Below are 23,481 nucleotides of genomic sequence, written 5' to 3'. Positions count from 1 at the left end.
GTGGGATTTTTAGCAGTAAATAAATTACTAAACTCCTTACAGAACATTCAAGGCATATAAAAGTGTGTTTCTACACAGCATAACTGTAATGTAACCAATGGTTTACAATTCAAATACCAAAGCTGCAAACCATTTAGGGGATCACAAATTACATATTTGTACACGCTCAAAAAGATTTCAGCTGGGATAATTTATTTTCAAAGCATGACTGCTTTTAAATGATCATATCCATTAGCCTGCCATCTAGAAAGCATTAAGCGTTTATTTGTAGAATGAACAAATGAGCAAGTTTTCTGATGTTATGAAGTACAATATGGTCCTTCATTTAAGTATATTTCCTTTAATTTATTCACAGAATATCAGGCTCATTTTCTATGACTGCTTGCACTTAGAATTTATCATCACGGAGTAGGAGTTCTCTAACATTGTAATAATAGACCAAGTGAGGCCCACTTCCAGCCGTAAGTGTCAGCTGGGGGAGTACTTAGTACTTTCAAAGTTGTTTGAGAGAGAGGCACAGGATCATTTCACCGGCGTTCGGGAGAAAGGAGAAACAGCCTCCTCTCACCTTATTAAAAATAGAGATTTTTTAAAAAAAATCTCCAGTATATTTCTTTGAACTAGGGAATCCCAAGAGGAAGTGGCCATAGGCGGAGAATCCTTCTGGGTTTCGTTCGAGCGCGTTCCCTCTCCAGGTGGCCCACTGCGTTCCCGGATGGGCTCCGCTGTGAGAGAAGCCTTTCTCCTGAGCCAAAGCCTGCCCCCACCCGTCCTGTCGGCCTCGCCGCTCCGGAGCTCCGGGCAGTCGCCACCTCCTCCTCCAGCCAGTCAGGCCGCACCGGCGCGGCGGAGCCTTCTCCTCCTCCTCCTCCCCGGCGACGCGCCCCCACGGGAGCCCCGGGGCGAGCGGCGCTTCCATTCACTCCGCCAAAGCTCCGCCGCGGCGCCGCCTGCACGCACGTCCGAAGGCGCGTCGCGGAGATGCTGGGGCCCCTGGTGAGTGCGCGTCGCCAGTGACAGGCTGTTTCGGTCCCGGAGGCGACGCGTGCGAAGGGCCGCTCGGGGACCGGGGGCGCGGTCGGCGGAGGACGCCGCCGGGGCGTCTCGCGCTAAGGCCGGGGGCCGGGGCCGGGGCCGGGCGCGGCGGGGGCGGGCGGATGACGAGGCGCGGGGGCGTGCGTCTGCGAGGCGGCGGGTCCGAGCGGCGCCGGCACGGCGGGCTCCGCGGGCTCCTCGCAGGCGGGCGCGGGCATGGCGCGCCCGGGGGTAAGCGGCGCGGCGGCGTCACGGGCACTCGCAGCCAGCCGCGCAGCAGCCCGGCAGGCACACGCACACGTGCACGCGCGCCCCGCACCCGCCCCAAGCACGCCCCCCGGCTCGGGGCGGTGGCGGCGGCGGGGGCCGGGGGCGCGCGGGCCGGCGCCGAGCGGGGCCCCGGGTCCCCCGCGGGCGGCGGGCCGGCGGGGAGGGCGCTCGGGGGCCCGTCCGCGCGGCACCCATCCTCCGGGCCGGCCGCACGGGCTGCGAGGCGATGGGAGGCGGCCGCCGGCTCCAGACGCCGCGGGCGGGACGCGGGGCGCGGGGCGCGGGCGGGGTCCTCCGGCGCGCGGGCGCTGAGCGCGGCCTGTCCCGCAGGTCTGGATGCTGGTGGCCGGCTTCCTGCTGGCGCTGCCGCCCGGCCGGGCCGCGGGCGCCCTGAGGGCGGGCAGGCGCCCGGCGCGGCCGCGGGGCTGCGCGGACCGGCCCGAGGAGCTCCTGGAGCAGCTGTACGGGCGGCTGGCGGCCGGCGTGCTCGGCGCCTTCCACCACACGCTGCAGCTGGGGCCGCGCGAGCAGGCGCGCAACGCGAGCTGCCCGGCAGGGGGCAGGCCCGCCGACCGCCGCTTCCGGCCGCCCACCAACCTGCGCAGCGTGTCGCCCTGGGCCTACAGGTGAGCGGGGCGCGCGGGCCGCGGGAGGGCGGGGCAGGAGGTGGGCGGGGCGACGCGGGGAGGTGGGCGGGGCGAGCCGGGGCGGGGCGGCCTGGTGGGCGGGTAGCAGTGTGAGGGGGCGGGTAGCAGTGTGAGGGGGCGGGGCGGGTGGGTGGAGAGCCTGAGCTGGGAGTTGGGGGCCGCTGGTGACCCAAAGGTCACCTCCATGACCCCCCTGAAGGACTGCTGCTCCCCTTCCGTTATCTCAGGGCGCCGACGTCGGGAGCACCCATTCTCTGGCGGGCCAGGTGGCCCACACGGGCTCCGGCCAAGGGATCTTGTAGTATTCCTGCGGCGTCTCGCCCGACGCCCGCGGAGGTCTGCCGCGCTCTGGGCGGCACGCGCTCGTGGGCGGCAGCGCCGTTGTCGGGCGCCGTGTGGCCAGAGCGTGCGGGGCACGGAGCGGGGAGCAAGCCCTCTGAGCCTGCGTGGCTTCCGGGCCAGGGGAGGAGTGGGATACTTGGCAAGGAAACTAATGCCAGGCGGAACGCGGCGGGCGAAGTTCCAGTGTGTGGTGGCTGAAAGCTGGGGTGGGAGGTAGCGTTCCGGAGGCACGAGATGGCGTTCGAAATGCGCTGTGGCCAATGGGCGGCGGAGAGGTCCCTTCAGAGGAAAGGACCCGCCCGCCAGCAGGGACGGTTGGGAGTGTCCTCAGCAGGCGCACTGCCCGTCCCTGCGCCTGAGGGAAGGGCGCAGGCTAGCAGGGGCACCTGAGGAGCCAGCCGGCTACCTCAGAGAGTCAAGGACAAGGGCAGTCCTGAGGGAAGGGACAGCTTATGGCACGGGAAGGAAGCCGGGTGTTTGCCTGTGGTGAGGGGGTGAGCCCAGGCTGGAGGCAAGCCCAGGAGCTGATCAGGGCCTCGTCTGGTCTGCGGTGCTCACAGTTTATCCAGTGGATGCTTTTTGATCCAGGAAGCTGTGTGAGGCCACTTTGCATTTGGGGAGGGTGTTTGGGATGGGGGATGGGCTGGATCGTGCAGTGTTCGGAGAGACGGTCTCAACCCAGCCTCGACTCAGGCGGTGCTGTGGAGAAAGGGGGCTCCGCTCAGTGTGAAAGATACGAATTAAAGAAGTACAGGGTTTTTTTTTCACTCTTTAAATACTTCACTTAGGATAATGGTCTCCAGTTCCATCCAAATTGTTGCAAAAGACCGCAGTCCCCAACCTTTTTGGCACCAGGGACCAGTATTCAAGGAAGACAGTTTTCCCAAGGACAGGGGGTGGGCACTTGGGGCTGGAGCTCAGGCGGTGATACGAGCGATGGGGAGCGGCCAATATACAGATGAAGTTTCACTCACTGCTCACCTCTTGCTGTGTGCCTGGTTCCTAAGTTTCACAGAAGACAGTTTTTTGAAAGGGAGGGGCTGGGGCTCTGCGTCCTGGTCCTTAACAGTCTGCATGCCGGGGGTTGGGGACCACAGGCAAAAGGCATTGTCATCATCCTTTGTGGCTGAGTAGAATTCCATGGTATACATATGCCACATTTTGTTAATCCACTCATAAATTGATGGGCAGTATCATAAAAGCAATCTGTGTAAACAAAACAAAACAAAAAAGTATACTATAATTAAGAATTTTACTTTATTTGTTAAGCAAGCTTTCAGGGACTGCATTAAATCCCCTACTCTTGTTTTTTTTTTTTTTAAAAAAAAGTAGTACAAGGCCAGCACGGTGGCTCACACCTGTCATCCTAGCACTCTGGGAGGCTGAGGTGGGATGATCGCTTGAGCTCAGGAGTTCGAGACCAGCCTGAGCAAGAGCGAGACCCTGTTTCTACAAAAGTTGCAGTGAGCTATGATGACGCCACTGCACTCTAGCTGGGGTGACGAGACCCTGTCTCAAGAAAAAAAAAAAAAAAGACAGGGACAGGATTTAGCGGGTGACTGATTCTGTGTTGGAGCGAGGGAAGAGGGACACAAAACAACAAAACATGTCATGGGTCAAAGCTTTAGCCACACTGCTAAAGGGACAGTCAGAGAAAGTGCACAGATTCTGCCTAAAATTCATCTGGGCTCCCCTAAGGCTCCAGCTTTGGCTGTGAGTAAAGGGTTTCCTTCTCCTCAGTGCCAGGCCTGCCCTGCGAGCAGACGCCTAGGGCCTCCCTCCACGTGGCCACTCTGCAGAGGACTGGGTTTGACGTGGCTGAGCCCTCAAAGCCCCGGCCACGGGCATGTCAGGCTCGGACCCCTCCTGCCCCTCTCGCTCCTCTCCTTCAGCTGGTGCCTCAGGACACACCGTGGGACTCTTCATCCTGGTGGCTTCATTCTCTTGCTCTTCCTCCCTCTTCACACCATTCCCAGGACCCCAGAGCGTGGGCCGTGGTATCGTCCTCCTTCCTCCCACCTCCTGGTGTGCCTCTGACGCGCTACGGAGCATGAAAGCTCTCGGGACTCTCAGGACTACAGTCTGGCCTCCCTGGACAGAAGCTGCTCCTGATCTCTCTGTAGCAAAATCTCACCTCTCCGGACAGGTCCAGGCGTCACCCCCCCCCCCCCCCCCCCCCCCGCTAGAGCGAGAGCGGAGGCACAGAGTGCCACACAGCAGTGAGCTCCAGGCCCCCATTGTGCGTGTCTCCCGTGTTTCTGGCATGGTCGTTGAGATGGCAGTTAAGCAAAATGGGGAAAGAGAATTGGGTGCAGGTGTGTGGAAGGGGAGACTGAGTTGTTACAGTATGGAGCCTGCTGAGAGGCTACAGGTGATAGAGACCGGCCGCCCATGGAAGTGGGAGTGAGAGCTCAGGACAGTGCGGGCTGGAGGGCACATGGGAGCTGCAGCAGGAGGTTTAAGTGAGTTTCCTTTGCTGCAGACTGACACCTGTGCTCCCCAGGCAGGACCTGGGAGCCGCAGGCAGAGGGAGTGACAGAGGGAGGTTACAGAGGAGAAGGACATGCAGGGTTGGGGTCAGGGGGCACCCAGTCTGGGCTGCCCGGCTCTGCCAGGTGTGGAGCCACCGTGCTGGGTGGGCCCAGGAGCAGCAGCTGCAGCTGCATCAGGTGGCTTAAGGTGTCATGTGTGTCATTTCTCATATTGTTTAGCAATATGAGTGATGAGATTGCTCCCTGTAGGCAAACGGAGGCCGGGTGGCTTGCACTCCCTGAAGGAAAGACGGCCTTCAGGGGACAGGTGCTGGGCCAGGACTCCAGACCACTGGCCACTGAAGCCGGCCCTGCCTCGTCTCTTGCCAGGAGATCCCTCGCTGCCCTCGTCCCCTCATCCCTCTGATCACCCCTCACCACCTCCTGGGTTATTGGAAAGATTAGAAAAAGCGAGGCCCGTGGAAACGCAGCCCGGGTGGAAGAGCGCTCACCACCAGGCTGGCCAGCGCAGGGTTCAGGTGCCGTTTCCGAAGGCACGACAGTCACGGGCTCTGGGCAGGATGGACGGGAAATGGGTGGCAGGGGAGGAGTGCTGCCGGCACAGAGCATCACTGTAGGTGGATGAGGTAGGCTTTCCAGTCGACAATGGGATATGTAGGCTGTCCACATCTCGGGGGGAAGAGTTGGATCATTCAGTACATGGTGTTGGAACAGCCTCGACCTCACTCCTATATGAAAATAAATTCCAGATGATTTAAAGGTTTAAATGTAAAAAATAAAACCACAAAACCAGAGAGAAACACAAGCAATGATATTTATAATCTTGGAGTGGAGGAGGCCTATTTAGCAACTCACAGTCCCCAAAAGTCATAAAAGACAAGATCGAGAAATGCAATTATGTAATTATACACCATTTCTTCTTGGCAAAATCAGGAAAATACAAGAGCAGACTGGGAAACAATGTTTGCAACTCCTGTCACAAAGGGTTCAGGGCTCATTTCCTAAAGAGCTCCTACAAACCAGTCAGAAAAAGTGTTGGAAAGATGAGCTAAAGTCAGGGACCTTTTCCGGGAAAGGTCAAGTGACTCAGATGCTTGACAGGTGACGAGACGCTAAAGGCATAAGCGAAATGTGTGTTAAGACTCTACTGAACACCCCCCCCCCCTTTTTTGGCATCTAGCAGTCTAGGGCAAAGGTGTGAGGGAAAAGGCATTTTCAACCAGTAGAGGGGTGTGAATCAGCATAACTTTTATGGAGGGCAATTGGGTGTTTTTTTGTTTGGTTTTTTTTTTTTGAGACAGAGTCTCACTCTGTTGCCTGGGCTAGAGTGCCATGGTGTAAGCCTAGCTCACAGCAACCTCAAACTCCTGGGCTCAAGCGATCCTACTGCCTCAGCCTCCCAAGTAGCTGGGACTACAGGCATGCACCACCATGCCCGGCTAATTTTTTCTATATATTTTAGTTGGCCAATTAATTTCTTTCTATTTTTAGTAGAGACGGGGTCTCGCTCTTGCTCAGGCTGGTTTCGAACTCCTGACCTTGAGCGATCCACCTGCCTCAGCCTCCCAGAGAGCTAGGATTACAGGCGTGAGCCACCGTGCCTGGCAGGCAATTAGGTATTGACTGTCAAAATTCTAAGTTCACATACCTTTTGACCCAGCACATCCTCTCACCAGTATTTCTTCTACAGACACTTGCCCATGTGCCAAATGGGATGTGTATCAGGATATGTGCCCATTGCTGTGACAGCCAGGGATCGGGAGCCGCCCGAACACCCACCAACAGGCAGTGCGGTGGACAAAACACACAGCTGTGAGGGCAGTGAGGCAGCTCTGCAGGCACCCGAGTAGATCAGTCACCAACGGAAACGGAAGGTGTGTGCAGCAGGCTGCCATTTCTGTGCTAGAGAGAAACGATGACATGATTACATATGATAACATGGTATTTTAAATGTCTACACATGTGCGCACATGGACAACTTTGGAACGTGGTTATCGTGGCGCCTTCTGTGTCGGGGTCTGGGAGGCTGGGATGGGGTTGGGGAGGGGACCTACTTTTCACTCTTGTATCTTTTGAGTTTTCTGCCCTGTGCATGTATTACTTTTTTCAAAGACATGTTAATTTTTAAGTTGAAAGCAGACAGCGAAATCCCCCAACAATGAGAAAAGGCAGCTGCTGAAGAAATGAAGCTTCCGCTTGTAACAGCAGCCACGGACACACCAGGAGCACAGGTGTGAAGGGGACCGCTTGCTCTGAAAGGCCGTCAGACGTCCAGAAGAGGCCGCGTAGACCTCTGGGCGGCGTGTTCAGAGCCCCCCTGACTCTGCAGCACACTGGGCCACAGGCGAAGAGCCCCGGCCTGGAGAGATCATGGCACTGGCCTGGGTGACTGGCAGAAAGTGGCAGAGTCAGGATGTAATCTCGGGCCTCCCTGACGCTGGCTGGCCTCGCTCCAGCCCAGTGTGCCGTTAGAAAAGCAACATTCACCTTCCAGAATATAAAAATATTTTCTCATTTACTTTGTGGCATAATGTTTGTTTCTCTTTAGTTTTAAAAACAAAAATGCCAAAAATAAAATCAATTGGATTGCTTAGTAAGTTTTTTAAAGCCAAATTGATATATTAAGAAATTTATTGTAAGAACGGAGGTTTATTAAAGTTTCAAGATACACAGCACTCATTTTTGATGAAACCTCAAAGATAAACACCTACCAGAACTCTAAAATAATAATCTTTAATGGTTTATATTTTTCAGTTTTTGGTCACAGTCAAAGGATAAATTTAGGATGTGAATAGTGCACAAAATTCTCTTTTTAGGCTTTCTTGGTTACTTTTTTATTTAACTCTTTTCTGCCACAGAATTTAAGAGGCTATACCTCAGTTTATTTTGCAATAAACAGCTCCATGGATAGCTGTGAGGACAAGGGTGCAAATGGCAAGGATGTCAAAGAAACAGGATGGGGTGGCTTCTTTCGTTTTCTGCTGCTGTGACAGAAAGCCACAGATGGGGCAAATTATAAAGAACAGAAATGTGTTTGGCTCACAGCCGTGGAGGCTGGAAAGTCCGAGAGTGAGGGTCGCCCCGGGCTGGAAGGCAAAAGGTCACAGTGAGTGCAAGAGACAGAGAGGGGACGGGACAGTCTCACCTTTGAGCCCACTGCCGGGACACCAGCTTTAACCCACCCAGGAGGGTAGAGCCCTGATGGCCCAGTCACTTCTTCAAGGCCCCGCCTCCCCACGCTGCGACAACAGCAATTAAGTTTTCAACTCTAGCGTTTTGGAGGGACACATTCAAACCACTGCGGGAACGTAGGAGAGGAGGAGGATGGGGGCGGGAGGTCGAAGGACTTACCCGCAGACGCGGTAGGCCGCTGGGGGTGAGGCGGCGGGAGGCCACCGCCAGCAGGCGGGTGCGGGGCAGGCGGGTGCCCGCAGGAGGGTCAGACCAGAGCGGGCGCAGGGCTGAGGGGAACCCGAGCTACCGGGACTTTCCGCAGGTGACGTTTGGGAAGAGGGGAAATTAGAGGAAAAGAAGTTCCCTTCGGGGATTGCATTTGAAACTCTGCACAGCAGCAGGGTTCGGACGCAAGTCCGTAGTAGCGAGGGACTGACAGTCACCTGAACACGCTCAGGTAGGCGGCTAGCCAGGTGAAACACTACACAGCTGCGAAGAAGACGGGGGCAGCTCTACCCTGACCTAAGCACCACTTCCGGCTTCCTGTGGGCCAGTCGGACGGCCCTTGCGCAGAGTGACCCTCCCGCTGTGACAGATCCGTCACCTGCCATCTAGCGACGCTGTGGTCAGCACCGCGCCGCCGTCAGGAAGTTGGGTTGCTAAGAGGGGTGCTTTGCAAACCCTTCGTCCTGCTGGGAAGTGCAGCTACCCCACACTTCCCGTTTTCCGGGTGGCTGCCCAAGCATGACCCCATTTCCCCGACGCGGGCACCAGGGCCGGCGCGCAGCCCCCGGAACACCGCCGGGAGCCGCGGCCCGGGCGCGCCGCCTGCGACCGCGGGGCGCGCCCCCATCGCCGACCCTCCGGCCCGTCTTTAAACAGCATGGCCAGAGGAACGCCGCGGCGACAAGGAGAGGTTGGGGCACGGCGGCAGAGAACGCGCGCCCCAGGCCCGGCCCGGCCTGGCCGACAGGGGGCAGCGCCGCGCCGGCGTCCCCTTCCCGCCGCGCCCGCGCGGGACCCACGCGGTCTTGGGGACTGGGGGCGCGGCTTCCGTTCTCTTTCTTTTTATAACGCCTTTCCGTGGTAAGCTCGCTTTTTCCTGGGCCCCCGCCTGCACCCTGTGGGTCCTTCTGATGACTTTAAGGCAAACAAACCTCTGTGTTTTCAAGGGCTGTGTCTGGAGCCAGTAGGTTAGCACGGCTGTGGTGTCCTTTCTGTGTCATCCCAGGATGTGACAGTGCTCTGCTGAGAAAACAAGGCAGAGGTGGAGAAAGGGACATGAAGAGAGAAAAGGAGAGGAGGTGAAGGGCCGCCTGGCTCAGTCTCAGCGTGGCGGGTGGGACGTTGTTCACTGGCATCCACTGTTTAGAGCAGCTTATTTTAGAAGTGTTGGTATTTCCCCCAAACATATTTTCATGTATAGGTGACCTTGAATTGGCCAGATCCCTGCACAGACTCACCTCCTGTCCCCAACTTCTCAAAATAGAGCAGGCTCTACTGCACCTATCACTGTTCCCCGAGGCAAAAATAAAAGCATTGTCGTGGAGCATTGTCATGGGATTAAAGTCTCTCTTCTGAAAATAGATACATTAGCCTCGCTTTGATGGTGATTTTCCCTAACTGCCTGGGTTTTACTTCAGCATTCTTAGAGTAGCCAGGCACGATGACACTCCTTCATTCCATCAGCACCTCTTTCAGAGTCCTCACCTGAACACTGTGTGCGCCTGCATGCCAGCACAGGGCTTTGTGCCAGGTCAGGAAGTTTCCCCCGTGCCATGAGGTGAAATTCCTTGTGTGTCTGTCTTCCAGAAATGATACAGAAATGGCACATGAAAAATTGGCAATGAGTACACCGCTCACCAAATTAATAAGAGGTCAAAGAGAAAATAACCTACCAGGAACCCTTCTGGAATTAAAGAATCTAGGCTAATGTGATGGCAACTATTCCTCACACCCGGAGTGTGGCGACAGCTGACCCGCTGGGGACCAGGTGGGCTCACCGCCCCAAGGATGGCCACCGCAGAGCAGCTTCCCTGGGACAGAGTTCCGCCACCCCGGGGGCTGAGTTGTTTTCCTTTGAAGAGATGCTTCCCAGCTGCACTGAATGTGTGGCATTTGCTATGACAAAAATTTAAAACCCTTTGAGAAATTTGGGCTCTCATTCTCATTTTTCTTTCTCTTTTTCCCTTTCAAAACTTTTTTTTCTGAACTATCCTCCAAATTCTGTTCCAAAGCATCATTCTTTCCTCTTCCCGGATCTCCAAGATGAACAGATTTTTCACGGGATAAATGGATTCCTGGTTGTAGCTTCACCACTTACCAAGCCCTGGCTAGTTGCTAAATAGCCACAACCCACAGCCCTGAGTCTGTTGTCACTGCGCAGGGCAGTGCAGGCCCCGGCTGGGCAAGCCCCTGCCCTGCTGCTGCCTCCATTTCCCCGAAGTGAGAGGAGGGCAGGCAGGCTGAGCCCTCTTGCTCCCAGTATCCCTGAGCTGGCTTAGTTGGCAGGAGAGCCGGGATGGTTCTGGAGCCTTTCCCCATGGCTCAGCTTCAGGACTGACCTTGATGCCAAGTTCAGGATCACACCAAAGTCAACCTTAGTCCCCCGATGGCAGCAGGACTGACCCCTAGTTCTCCTTGGTCAGGGAAGCGGCGGGGATCAGAGCAGGTCAGGCCTCGCTGCAATCCCGGGCTGATTTTTCCATGTCCTCTCTCATGAGAAATGCACGACTGATGTTTTCTTGTAGGGGCCAGAAAAGCATTTTTCAGAGCGTGTTGGCAGCACATATCGAAGATCTTTGGCTCCCTGTGGCCTTAGCAAATGGAAGGAGGGTGGAGCTGATGGGCCTGCTGGCCAGGGCTTTCCAGCAGAGGGAAGCTGTTTGTGGGCTCCAGTTACTCCCTGGTCGGCCAACAGAGCCCTCTACCCAGGCCTTGCTGCTGAGCATGGTGCACGGGCCCTGCCTTTCCCTGCAGTCTCAGAGCTGGTCCCCTCCCAGCTGCACGGCTTGTTCCAAAGGGAAAAGGAGAGATCAGAAGGTTAACACAAACCCCTGTCTTAGTGACTCGTTACTTCTCTGAAATGTAGAGACCAACTGGCCTGTACCAAGACTGTCTATACGAGTTATCTGGAGAAGTTTTAACAGCCCCTCCCACACACACACACACTCTAGAGCAGTATCATTCAGAATCTCTGGCGATGGGGGAACAGGGATCACTGTATTTTAAAAGCTCACTTGTGTGCCTTGAAGGAAGCTTTTCTATTAGCAATGCTAATTGCTTGTTACTTTATTAATGGCTTTCTGCACTAATCAGATAGAGGAGCTAGGAAAGTCCTGGGCTAGCATGGTCATGACATTCACATGTACCTGGGAAAATGCAAGCACCCCGTTGCCATCAGCCGCAGTCAGTGCAGACTAACCCAGGGCCCCCTGCCCTGTAGAGATGATGCCCAATGTTGACTGTGCAGCCAGGAATGGGTTTCTGTTGACGCATCTGAATCAGTGAGTCCCCATTTCAGTGAGCACAACGGGTGGCCTGGACCACTCCTTAGTAGCATTCAGAGCTTGTTGCTCAGTGGGTGTGGTGTGAAGTCTCAGAACCTGCATTTTTGACAAAAACTCTGCATGGTTCTGACGCAGGTGGCCAGACCCAAGCTTTGGAAATCTGGTTTATGCCGCCTACTTGTGATTTTCAGCACAGTCTCAGCTCTTGGGAAGGGAGGCTGCGTGTCCCTCAGCGTCCCCGGTGGCCTGCCGGGCATCTTGGTGTTACCATAGTTGTGTAATGTCTTGAGATCAGCTGGAGTGAGTCCACCCCCTCATTCTTCAAAATTGCCTTGACTATTCTTGGCCCTTTTCTCTCTACGAATTTGAGGATGAGCTTGCCAAATTCTCAGAGAAATCTGTGATTTGGCTAGAATTGCACTGACTTTATAGATTAATTGGAGTAATTTTCTAAGACCTTAGAGGCTCGATGCCAGTGTCTTTTCTGAGCATAAAACATTGATTAAAATGTCACCTCACCAGTCCTGCCCTCAGGAAGTTAGGGGAGGTGTCCTAGCTGTCACGCCCATCTCCTGCACTGTGAGAAGAACCAGGCATGGAGGGTGGTTTGCCCAAGGTCACTGGTTGGTGACTAAGTTGGACCAAAAGATTAGGCCCAGGACTCTTGTTGGCTCCATCCCACCTTTTTAAGCAAGTCTGCGGGTTTGAACTCGTTGGCCTTCATGGTTCCTTCAGGAGAACCATGCTTTTCAGGCAGATTTGTCTCCACTGTAACTCTTGTGGGTTTCCAGGCAGGAATGGGGAAGGCATTTCCCCCTACTTTGTTCACGGGGTTGGGGTCTTCCAGTTGCAGTAAGAGACAAACAATCCTGCCTCCAGCCTCTGCTGCTGTGAAATTAATTTCAGCTTTTGCAGAGTGGGAGGGCGAGAGGCCCATCCAGGAGTCTGTGCCAGCAAGTGCCCCAGCTATACTTGGGCATCAGAGAAAACACATCAGGTGGCCGATGCCTCCCTCGGAATGTGCTCATTGTTTTCTGAGCTCCGGAACAGCTTGGAATTGTTTCCTACCACGTCCGGGCCCCAGGGGCAGGGCTCTTTTTCTGTCTCTGCTGTCACTTACATTCCTCCAGGAGCTCGGTTTCCATCACCTCTAATCATCCCTAGAGGACTTTGTCCTTTGTTCTTGGATTAAGCCACCTGTCACTCACTCAAGCCAAGCTTCCCACGTGGCTGGGACGCTTCTGAGATCTGTCAGAGGGGAAAACTTGATGTGTTTCAAGCATGTCCCCGTGCCAAGCTTCCACAGGGCAGCATGCAGAAAATGTGAAGACAAAAGAATTATTGCTCGCAGGAGGCAAGGGGCCGTGCCGAGCTCTTACTCAGTTGCATTTCCATGTTTGGTAAGAGAAAAGGTTCCCAGCTGGAGTTTCTGCTGTTTCCTTTCCGTGGCAGCTTTCCTAGCTGATGTCCCCCCACGCCTGTGGCGCGCAGGAGGCTGGAGTGACGCTGCGGTCCCTCCCGGCCCTGGGCCTGCGCGGCCCGTCTTTCTGTTCTCTGGGGCACCCTGGGCGCCGGGTGGCAGGTGCTGTACCTGCCCTGGGAGCACGTCCCTGTCGCGAGAGGAACCTGGTCTCAGCCCCGCCCTTCGCCCGCTCACGCCTTCACGGTCACCCGCGCCGGGCAGAGACGGGCAGGGTCTCTGTTGGAGGCCGTGGCCCAGGGGGCGGCGGAGCCGTTAGAGGTGCCAGTCGGGCCGGCTGGAGGGCTGGGCGACCTCTTCAGTCGGAAGCCAAGCGCCTGTGAGTTTCGCCTGCACAACCGGCGGGGCGACGCCTGTTGCGAACGTCACGGGCTGGTGGGAGCCCCGTCACTCGGCGTGGCCGCTGCCACAGGAGGACAGGCCCCAGCTGAGGGGAACGGAGGGGCTCGGCGGCGCCCTCAGCTCGAGCTCACAGTGCCAGTGAGGAAACTGAGTCCCGCGAGGCCGGGCTGGACCCACGTGCCCGCCCTCGTTCCTTGTGCTGCTTGGGAAGCCGCTATCCAAGTGGGACCCTCAGGAGGTGGCCGCTCCCGCCCTCGCGGTCCCGGGAGCTGAAGGTCAAATCCAGACTCTGCCCTGCCCTGGCCGCCAGGCGCCTGCGCAGCGCGGGGGGCGGCCCAATCTGCGCAGGCGCGCGCGCACACTCACAGCTCACGTGCTCACACGCAGGCATGCTCTCACGCTCACATTCACACGCTCGGGCTGCAAAGACCGACTGGCAGTTGATTTCCGAAACTTAAATTTTTCCCCTTTATTTTCTCTGTTTTATCTTTAACTCTTCGTTTAGAAATAATTTCAGACTAACAAAACTGTTGTGAAATTAGGACAAGGAATCCCTGTATACCCTTCACCCAGGTTCCCCAAACCTCACGAATCAGAGCGGCCACAGACGCCCCTGTTCTGCCGCAGGATCCAGCACAGGTCACACGTCGCCTCAAGAGGCCGGTGATGTTGCGGAATGTCCCGCGGTTTGGGTTTGAAATGTCTGAGGGTTTTTTTGTTCTTTTTTTTTTTTTTTTTTTTTGAGACAGACTCTCACTGTGTTGCCCAGGAGTGAGTGCCGTGGAGTCAGCCTAGCCCACAGCAACCTCAAACTCCTGGGCTCAAGCGATCCTCCTGCCTCAGCCTCCCGAGTAGCTTGGACTATAGGCATGCGCCACCACGCCCAGCTAATATATATTTTTAGTTGGCCAATTAATTTCTATTTTTAGTAGAGACAGGGTCTCACTCTTGCTCAGGCTGGTATCGAACTCCTGACTTTGAGCAATCCGCCCGCCTCGGCCTCCCACAGTGCTAGGATTACAGGCGTGAGCCACCGCGCCTGGCCGTTGAAATGTTTTTTAAGCAACGACATAATTGATCGTCCAGGCGTAGACACCTGGAAGTGGAGGGCGCTTGATCTGCCATTACTGTCCCAGGATAGCAGGGGTCCAGCCCGCGGGACGCCCTGTGTCCGGCAGTCTCCAGCAGGCGCCCCGCTCCTCCTGAAGGCTGGTGTGCCCCGCCTGCCTCGCCCCTTCCTCTCCCGCCACACGCTCCCTCGGGACCGCCGTGTGTCCTGACATGGAAACCCTCTACCTTCCGCCACCATCTCTCCCTGGGGCTGCGACCTTCTTCCGCCCTTTTTCTAAGATTCCGTCTGACCGAGTCCGTGCCCGTTTCCTTCAGGCCAGGGCCAGGCCCCGGTCCGGTGCAAGCGTCCAGCCTCGTGGCCGGCTCCCCGTCTGCGCGCGGCCTTCCCTCCCGGCTGCCACGCGGTCCCTGCCTGGGCCTCGACCTCTGCCGCAGCGGCCTCCGTCCTTCTTCGCCTCGACCAGCCTGGCCAGCGTCCACCTCCGCCAGCGGGCTCCCCGGCGGCCCCGGCCCGGGGCGGCGGCGGTGTTCACGTGCGCGCCCGCCCGGAGGGGGTCCCCGGCCGGAGCTGCGTGTCCTCACGTCCCCGTCGCCTGGAGCAGCGCTCGCTCGCGTGTGCTGGACGTTGAAAGTGACTGCAAACAAATCCCATCCGGGGCTTATCTTGAGCTCAGGCGCGAAGGGCAGGGAGCTCGAGTAGGCCGGCCTCTCCGCCCAGCTCCTGCTCCTCTCTGTGGAAGGCTCTGGAAGGGTATGTCGGGGCCTGAGGGGGCGTCAACCCTGGCCTCACCCTCCCCTCGCAGGGCGGCCTTGGACCGCATGCAGTTCACCGGTTGGAGCACACGGCGGCAGGGGGCGGATCTGAGGAAATTCGACAATTTAATACCAGAGAACGACTAAGATAATGACTTGAGCGGACCCTATACTGTGGCAGGGCTTCTCTGACTCGGCGTCGGCCTGGAGAAGAGGCCTCCGAGCAAGCCTGGCTGTGGGGCGTGCAGGGCCGTCCCCGTCGCGGTGCCGGGCGCGGGGACAGAGGGCGAGCGGGGCGCTGCGGCCGCCCGGGCTTTTCCCGCCGGCGTGAGCGGGCCGCACTCGGGACGCGGCGCCGGGAAGGCAGGGTGGGCGGCTTAGGCTCCCCGTGCTTCCAAGGCGCCCGGTGCTGGGCTGAGGGAACGGTAGCCGCGAGGAGCTTGAAAAGCATTTTTTCAGCTACCTGTGTGCACGTCGAGGGAGGCCTGAATGGTCAAAATCAGCTTTTGCTTTGGAGACAGCGTGTGCGTTTGCAGGCGGTCCCTACACGCTCCGCGATGCATTAGCCTGGGCCCTGCGCCCTGCCTCTGTGGAGCGGGCGGGAAGGAAGTCCAAGGGACAGTGCTTCCCGCAGGACCCCAGCCCAGGCTCCCGCTCCCCTGCCGCCTCCCTCGCCTGGGCACCCGGACTGGAGGCCTTGGAGTCATTGCTGGCTCCTCTGCCCTCATGCCCACATTCAAACAGTGGCCGAGTACTTGGAAATGCCCCTCTGGTTCAGTGTGCGAAGGGGCGGCTGGGCCTGGTCCTCCGGTGTCCCAGCGGGGGTGCCCCACAGGCTTCCTGGGCCAACAACACCTTTTCAGGAAACCCTCCTGGGTCCTCCCTGCGGCCGCCCTGGCATGGAGCTGGCGCTGCAGAAACTCCCGGAGGGAAGCACCATGTCTAGGCCTCCCCGCCCAGGCATCTTCTCCCAAACGGGGGCACGCTGCGCCCTCCTGAGGCCACCGCGCCTCCCGGCCTCGCCGGCCAGGAGGCTGACTCGACTCGCTGACAGTCTCCCGTGGAGGAAGCTCCTGGTCTGATCTAACGGTTTGTCCCGTCCTCCCGTGGGGTTGTCCTGCGGTACCCCCCTCCAGACAGCACTGTCGCCGGCTCCCCCTTCTGCAGACCAGCCCGTCGCTGCCCCCGTCCCCGCCCGTAGCCCCAGGCCAAGGACTTCTGCTGGCCCCAACCCGCGGGATCCGCGCTCCTCCAGTTCTAGGGCGTAGAGCCTAAGCCGTCTCCGTTTTTGCTCGGTGGGCCGGGCGGCTCCCGTGGGGCCGGCCCGCGCGGGTCCCTCCCGGGCTGGCATGGCACGCGCCTGCACATGTGCGCCCGCCGCTCGGCCGGCTTCTCCCGCGGGGGGGACTCAGCTGTGAGGTCTGTGGGGCTCCGCCGCGGAGAAGCAGGTTGGTCCGAGGACTGCACGCGTCACAGTGGACAGACTAATGAGCCCCACGAGAAAGGGCACACTCGGCCGGGGCCCTGGGTTCCCCAAGGCCCGCTGGCTTTGCGGGGCTGTGGCGGAGGGCCGCGTCCTGCGGGGGGCGCGGTCACCTCCTCCCAGGAGCCCCTGGCCCCAGGACTCGCGGGCACTGTGGCCGCAGGCGGCGAGGGGGCGCAGACCCCGGGTTTTTGGCACCAGACCCGAGGGCAGGCAGACGGGGGAGGCCTAGCCCGCCCGAGCTCAGACCGCCGCGCATTCTTCCAGTACCCGGGCGGCCGCGGCCCTTCGCGGGGGAAGGCACGTGCACCCTGGGGCAGGCGGCCTCGGCCACGTGTGGCTTTCTGCACGCGTGCCCGCGGCTGGCTTTGCTGGTGGCTCTGCGGCGGCGGCCGGGGCTGCGAGCCCACGGGGTCCGGCTCTGCTCGGTGGCCACCTGTCGTGCACACGCGGGTTGCAAAGGTGTCATCGCCCACCCAGAGCAGCAGAGGCTCTGAAAGCAGTTTCGGGGGCGGCTCAAGCGCGGCTGACAGCGCTGTCCTCGCCGTGCGACGTCCAGCAGTCGGTGCTCAGATCAGGGCTTCGCAAGGACGCCCACCCGAGGGGCAGGCAGGGGCGCCAGGCCCAGCCCTCGTCCCGTCCCCCTCAACCCGCGACCCACAGGTCGCTCCCGCCGTGTCTTCTTGGTCTCAGAAGCCAAGACCTCCGAGCCGCCTCCCCGCCCGCGGTGGGTGTCGCAGCCGCGCACGGCACGAGCTCAACGCGTGCTCTCTCCCGCAGGATCTCCTACGACCCCGCCCGGTACCCCAAGTACCTGCCCGAGGCCTACTGCCTGTGCCGCGGCTGCCTCACCGGGCTGTTCGGCGAGGAGGACTTCCGCTTCCGGAGCGCGCCGGTGTACGTGCCCGCCGTCGTGCTGCGCCGCACGGCCGCGTGCGCCGGGGGCCGCGCCGTCTACGCCGAGGACTACGTCACCGTGCCGGTGGGCTGCACCTGCGTGCCCGAGCCCGAGAAGGACGCGGACAGCATCAACTCCAGCATGGACAAGCAGGCCGCCAAGCTCCTGCTCGGCCCCAACGACGAGCCGGCCCGGCCCTGAGCCCGCCCGGCCCGAAGGGCGCCCGCGGGGTCGCACCGCGCTGGAGGCCCGGCTTTCCCCCTGGGGTCGTTGGGGACCGCCGACGGGGCGCGTCCCTGGCTTGCTTTTTAGGCTAACGTGGGTGGAGGCGTTGCCAGCTGGTGGGAAGTGACGGGCGCGGCCCGCGCGGCCCCGGAACAGTCCTCCGCGCTCCCGGCCGCAGACCCGGCTGTGCGGCCCCCACGACGGCGCGCTCTGGGAGGGAGACACAGACGTGTGTGCTTTTTAACGAAATTTTTTTTTTTTAAGTAGAGCAACTATAGCTACCTTTTAAGTCAACTGTTTTGAATAGGGGCAGAAACTATTTTTATATTAGCAATTTAGAGCAACTATATTAAAACTTTTTACTTGCCATATAAACATTTTATAAGCATTCAGCTTTCACTTCCTGTGGTAGAAATTTTTAGAAGCATCATTGGAATCCTCGATAAACTCTTTTTAGCTGGCACTGTGGCCTGGGTCTGTGAATTCAGCCTCTCACCGTGGCTGATGACACCGAAATGGGCACATGTGAATGGCACTTACGATTATTTCCACTGCAGGTCTTCACAGGCTACCAGGGGAACAAAAGGGCTGCACAGGCAGCTCATATGATCCCAGGATGGACTAAGAATTCCAGAAATCTCAAACTTGGTTTTAGTTATCAGTATATAAATGGTCTCAATCTTACATAATCTAAATTTTTGGTTTTTTCACTTTTTGAAGGTCACTGGGGCCAATTTGTGAATAAGGTGGTAAGATAAATAAGAGGTGGAATGTGACTTCTTTGCCAATTCTTGGGAACAACCCAAGTAATGGCTTGGTTCTAAGGGCTTTGGGATCAGGCCAAATATGAGGAAAAAATGGGCCAATTTGGAATTTCCAGAGATCAATACTGCTGCTGCTGCTTTTTCTATGAACTGCAACATGAGCTAAGTCCTTACTCTTTTCTTTAGGTTGAAAGTCTGTCCCTAAACACAATTATTTGTAAAATTACTAGAAGTTCTTTTTAAATCATTAAACAATTACAGGTGAAAGATGTGCTGGTTGTGTGCATTTCTCTGTGAATTCTGCTTAGAAATGGGCTGGGCTGATTTTTAGAGGAAATACGTTGTTAAGTAAAGCCTTCACTTTAACATCTTATGGTTGAGGTTCAAGTTCATCAAAATTTGATTTGGTCCTAAGAAAGATCAACTAGTCATGACAATCTCTTTGATCTTTTGTGATACCCTCAACCAAGACCAAGAAGTGTCCTTTATTTATAAGTATTTCACACCTAAGCTTTGTCTACCACAGAAAGAAGAGTTGCCTTCCCTCCCTTACCACTATCAGCTTTAGTTTGATCCAGACAGAAGGGTCACTCAGAGAACTTTCAGCTCCTACTAAACACTGATAGAAACTGTGTATGAAAAACATCACTGGGTAAAATTCACATTGTCCAAATAAAAAATTCAAAATGGAAAGCAATAGCTCTGTAGACTTTGGGAAATTTTACTTCCCCATTCTACCTCTGGGGGGAAAAATGGTACCTCTGGTGGTGGTATGTCTAGAATACATTCCTGTCCAGAAAACAGAAGGTTTAAAGCAACAACAAATACACAAATTGAAAGGAAAAACTGCTTTTCAAGCCAGTGATGTGGATGTTGTTCCAGTCATTTCTGCTGTTATGTAACAGTTTCCAGGCCACTCCTCAAACAAATAGTGCAAGCTCAGAGGAAGGTGCATTCAGGAGAGCAAACTATTTGCATGTGGAAAATGTCACGATTTTATTTATTGTATTAATCATTACTTTATACTCAGCTTGTTAAAAGGTACCACATTCTCAATGAAGAAATTAGCTTTCCATTTTGTGAGCTAGAAAAACAGCCTTTATTTGTGTTTTTTCTCTAACTGGCCTATTCATCCACTTAGCAAATACCTAATGGGCACCTCCCTGGTTCCAGTTACCGAGCTCTTGCAAGAAAACTGTTGACAACATACAATCTCTTTCTTCAGCTAAAACGAATAGAAGGCAGAAGCTGTCAGAGCAGAATCAGAGGTTTACGTGTGCCAGCTGCTCACACGCTGGGGCTGCCTTAAGAATCTGCATTCCTTTGTCTCAATGAGCTGCATTTTCCTCATTTATGAAACGAGGTCATGAGGTTGGAAAAGCACCTGGCACAGTACCTGGCATGCAGCAGGCATTAAAACACATCGCCCCAATCATTTATAAGCTGCATTTAAAATAAATATCAAGCTAAGCAGTCTCCATGTTATGTTTATTGCTTTAGCAGGCATCTGTCACTTAGAAGTGACTTTTTTGTCTAAAAGTTTAAAATGAAATCTGTAGGCAGCCACAATTAGAGATGTGTTGAAATTAGAGGTGGTGGCTAAGTCTGGAGAGGTGCTGTTTCAATGAACAAGATTTTATTGAGCAGAATTTTGTTCTCTTATTAAAATTAAACTTTTTAAAGGGGGGACTGGGGACGTGTTGGTATCGTGTTTTATCAAACAAACAGGGAAGGTTACACTCTGGAGAAACTATGCTAGCCGAAGTTCTATGGCACCTCCCTGCCCTGAGTCCCACTTGGCTGAGTTCTTCATGCCGCAGTTAACACAGCCTGGGCTCACCCGCATGGGCACCACTCATTCCTAGGCTTTCCGGACGTGCAACCTTGTACATTTCAGAGCTGCGTCCCCTCCTCCCAGAAAAGTGCAAGTTTCCATCAAATGAATTCTATCTTGAGGATTGGGTGGCAACCCTTGGAATAGAGGTGCTTTGCTGGTTACTGAGGATCTTTTCCAACCAACTGACAGTATTTCGATTGTATACTTGTTCTATAAACATGGACTCATTTGGGAATAGCCATCCAAAAACATTCTGCAAATGCCAACAGTTCCACGTCCAGGTGCCAATTACCCACACTTCTTGTTTTACTGCATCTTTCAGAAGGGCAAAGGGGGCAGGGGCATGGCCATTTTCAGTAACTGGCTCCAGCTCTGATCTTAGAAAAGTGAGGACTGAATTCTGATCTTTTTCTTTTGCTAAAAACTCCTTCCTAAGGAGGCCAGCTGAGTCAGGCTGGCAAATGGTAAGGAGGCCAGCTGGGTCAGGCTGACAAACGTAAATTCCCACTAAGTAGCTTTTGTTAACCAAATAAAGCCGTGATTTACTTCCCAACCTGATTCCGGTATAGCATTAACATCACCTAAAAGATAAGAAGCCCCTGTCTTAACTCAGGCATCCTAGCAGATCCCTATCATAAATTTAAAGCATCTTAAAGCATCCTACCAGGCACCTATCATAAATTTAAAACATCCTCCTGTCTGGACCTCCCAGAGTGCTCACACCCTTATCTTTTTTTTTTTTTTTGAGACAGAGTCTTGCTTTGTTGCCCAAGCTAGAGTGAATGCCGTGACGTCAACCTAGCTCACAGCAACCTCAAACTCTTGGGCTCAAGCAATCCAATCCTGTCTCAGCCTCCCCAGCAGCTGGGACTACAGGCATGCACCACCATGCCGGGCTAATTTTTTCTATATATATATTAGTTGGCCAATTAATTTCTTTCTATTTATAGTAGAGACGGGGTCTCGCTCTTGCTCAAGCTAGTTTCGAGCTCCTGACCTCAAGCAATCCGCCCACCTCGGCCTCCCAGAGTGCTAGGATTACAGGCATGAGCCTTATCTTAAAATAAGCATATCCTTTTTGGCCTTCTAGATAAAGTCTAACTCTCTTGGCCAATTGCCAGCCAAAGAATCTTTAAACCCACCTATAACCTGTAAGCACCCCCCCCCTCAAAATGTCCCACCTTTTTGGGCCAAATCAATGTACTGATTTGTGACTTTGCCTGTAACCCTTCTCTCTGAAATGTATAAAACTGAACTGTAACCCAGCCACAGCTAGTCCACTTGCCCAAGGCCTCTTGGCAGTGGCTCCGGGTTATGGTCCTCAAATTTGGCTTAGAATAAATCTCTTCAAAATTATTTTACAAAGTTTAGCTTTTTTCCGTTGACAAAAGAATGGAAGGGGAACGAGCACATATTCCTGTGTGAACTGCAGTTTTAGGGTTCCCCGTGCAGTCCCTGGGTTTGTGCTGTGCAGGCACCCCCTCGTCCCCAGCACACAGCTGAGCAGTTACAGGGAAACGTGTCGCTTTTGTTAGCAAGACGGAATTATCCTGTCCCTTCCCACTCACGTGAAGGCTCCTTTGTCTCTCACTGCAGCTGTCTGAATCAGAAGGGACTTACAAAGATGTTTACGAAACCATTCTTTCAGCCTTTGAGGTCTGTAGGTAAGGTGTAAGAGGCAAGGGGGCCTCGTGAGAGCCACGAAGCTCGTTCCACGTCTGCATTCACCACGCACGGACACAGACAGAGCGAGGGCATCCGCGGGCTCCTGCCCCCAGTGCCTCCTGCCCCCAGTGCCTCCCGCCCGATTAGACAGACCCGAGGAGCGCACCGGGCCTGATGAGTCTTTTTAAAGGTTGCAGAGGTATAGCTGCAGCTCTTTATGAAATCCAGTAGATTACATACGGACACAGATATGCTAAAATCGAAATCCCATCAGGGTCCCAATGCCACGAAACACCTTGGCTGCTTATTAAACACAAACGCAGTGACCTCATTTCGTAAGCCTAAGACTTGTGGACATTTTTGAAATGAGTCAAGGTTAACCTTCTCTCCCCTGACACCTGCGAAGAAATAATGTTTCTCTTCAACTAGATACTAGATTTATAGGACTACAATTCTGTTATTTCTAGGCTGCTGTTCTCCTGCAATTCCTAAGTTAGACACTGCGTTCCTCTCAGTAATTAGCTATTGACCAGGTAATTCTTACCAAACTGATTCACAGGGAAATAATAAAGTTGGGGTTACTTTTTAAAGAACAGACATTTATACTGAACGTGTGCCAGGTAGTACTGATAAAAACACCAAGGTTTCATAAAAACAGTGATTTTTAAAGTAAACTAAAAGTCGCTCAGAAGTAAGACAGCTGAGGTCTGAGAACCAGCAGGAAGGGGCAGGTCCCCCGGCTTCCCGGGCACGGCTGGGTGTGCCTGGCCCTCCCCGGCCGGCCAGGACAGGCTGGGTTTTTCCCAGTAATGAGCGCAGGGTCTCTGATGTCCAACTGCACGTGGTCCTTTCTCTGCCCCCTACGTCCCCTGCAGGGGACTGTAGCCCTGCCCCACTCGAGGACTGGACAAGGCAGAGAGAAGTGACATATGTCACTTCCTTTCACACTGTGTTGGCCAAAGCAAGTCACAGGAGGTGGGGAAGTATAGTCCTTTCCCAGAGAGAGGGTGTTAATTTTTTGGAAAGTTTTTATTCTAAAATGTAGTTCTCAGGAAACTGATAGGTCTTATGTACCCTTTACCCAGTTTCCCCTGATGGGAACATCTGACCTAACTGTAGTGCAATGTCACAACCAGTTGTACACGCGCTCATTTGTGTGTGCGGCTCTGTGTAACGCTGCCACATGTGCAGGTGCATGGAACCACCGCCCCAGACAAGACAGACCACCACGCAAGCACGAGAGGACCCCCCCTGCGCCCGTCCTGACTCTACCAACCACTGACCTGTCCTCAAGAAGGTTGTAACTGGAAACGTCTAGTGTGTGATCTTTGGGGATTTTCTTCACTCAGTTTGATGTCCCTGAGGTCCGTCCCAGCTGCATGTAGCAACAGCTCATCCTTCTGGCCACTGAGGCCCTCTGGGGTGTGGGTGTGACAAATGAGCTTCGAACAGAGAGACGCCACTTTGGCTCTGGGCTGTGGTTTACAGAGGGCA

General features: G+C 55.4%; 1 protein-coding gene across 2 annotated transcripts; it reads left to right on the top strand.

Annotated features, from left to right (window-relative positions):
• The first annotated feature begins 882 nt into the window (after positions 1 to 882).
• Positions 883 to 21,012, top strand: IL17D (interleukin 17D). Of its 2 annotated transcripts, none has more exons than XM_020290482.2 (3): positions 883 to 996; positions 1,636 to 1,931; positions 17,379 to 21,012. In XM_020290482.2, the coding sequence occupies exons 1-3, from the start codon at positions 982 to 984 to the stop codon at positions 17,695 to 17,697; spliced, it is 630 nt and encodes a 209-aa protein (XP_020146071.2). In that variant the 5' UTR covers positions 883 to 981; the 3' UTR covers positions 17,698 to 21,012. The 2 variants fall into 2 exon arrangements, with proteins under 2 accessions (XP_020146071.2, XP_075865677.1); XM_076009562.1 differs by lacking the exon at positions 883 to 996 and adding an exon at positions 1,163 to 1,266.
• The last annotated feature ends 2,469 nt before the right edge of the window (positions 21,013 to 23,481 follow it).

The sequence above is a fragment of the Microcebus murinus genome, chromosome 13 (assembly GCF_040939455.1).
Source record: "Microcebus murinus isolate Inina chromosome 13, M.murinus_Inina_mat1.0, whole genome shotgun sequence".
Lineage (NCBI taxonomy): Eukaryota > Metazoa > Chordata > Mammalia > Primates > Cheirogaleidae > Microcebus > Microcebus murinus.
This window is presented reverse-complemented; position numbering and strand designations above follow the sequence as displayed.

Bases quoted from the DNA above. Each gene is read 5' to 3' on its own strand.
- IL17D (XM_020290482.2), top strand. The intron at 1,932-17,378 runs GTGAGCGGGGCG...TCTCTCCCGCAG, and splicing joins GTGTCGCCCTGGGCCTACAG to GATCTCCTACGACCCCGCCC.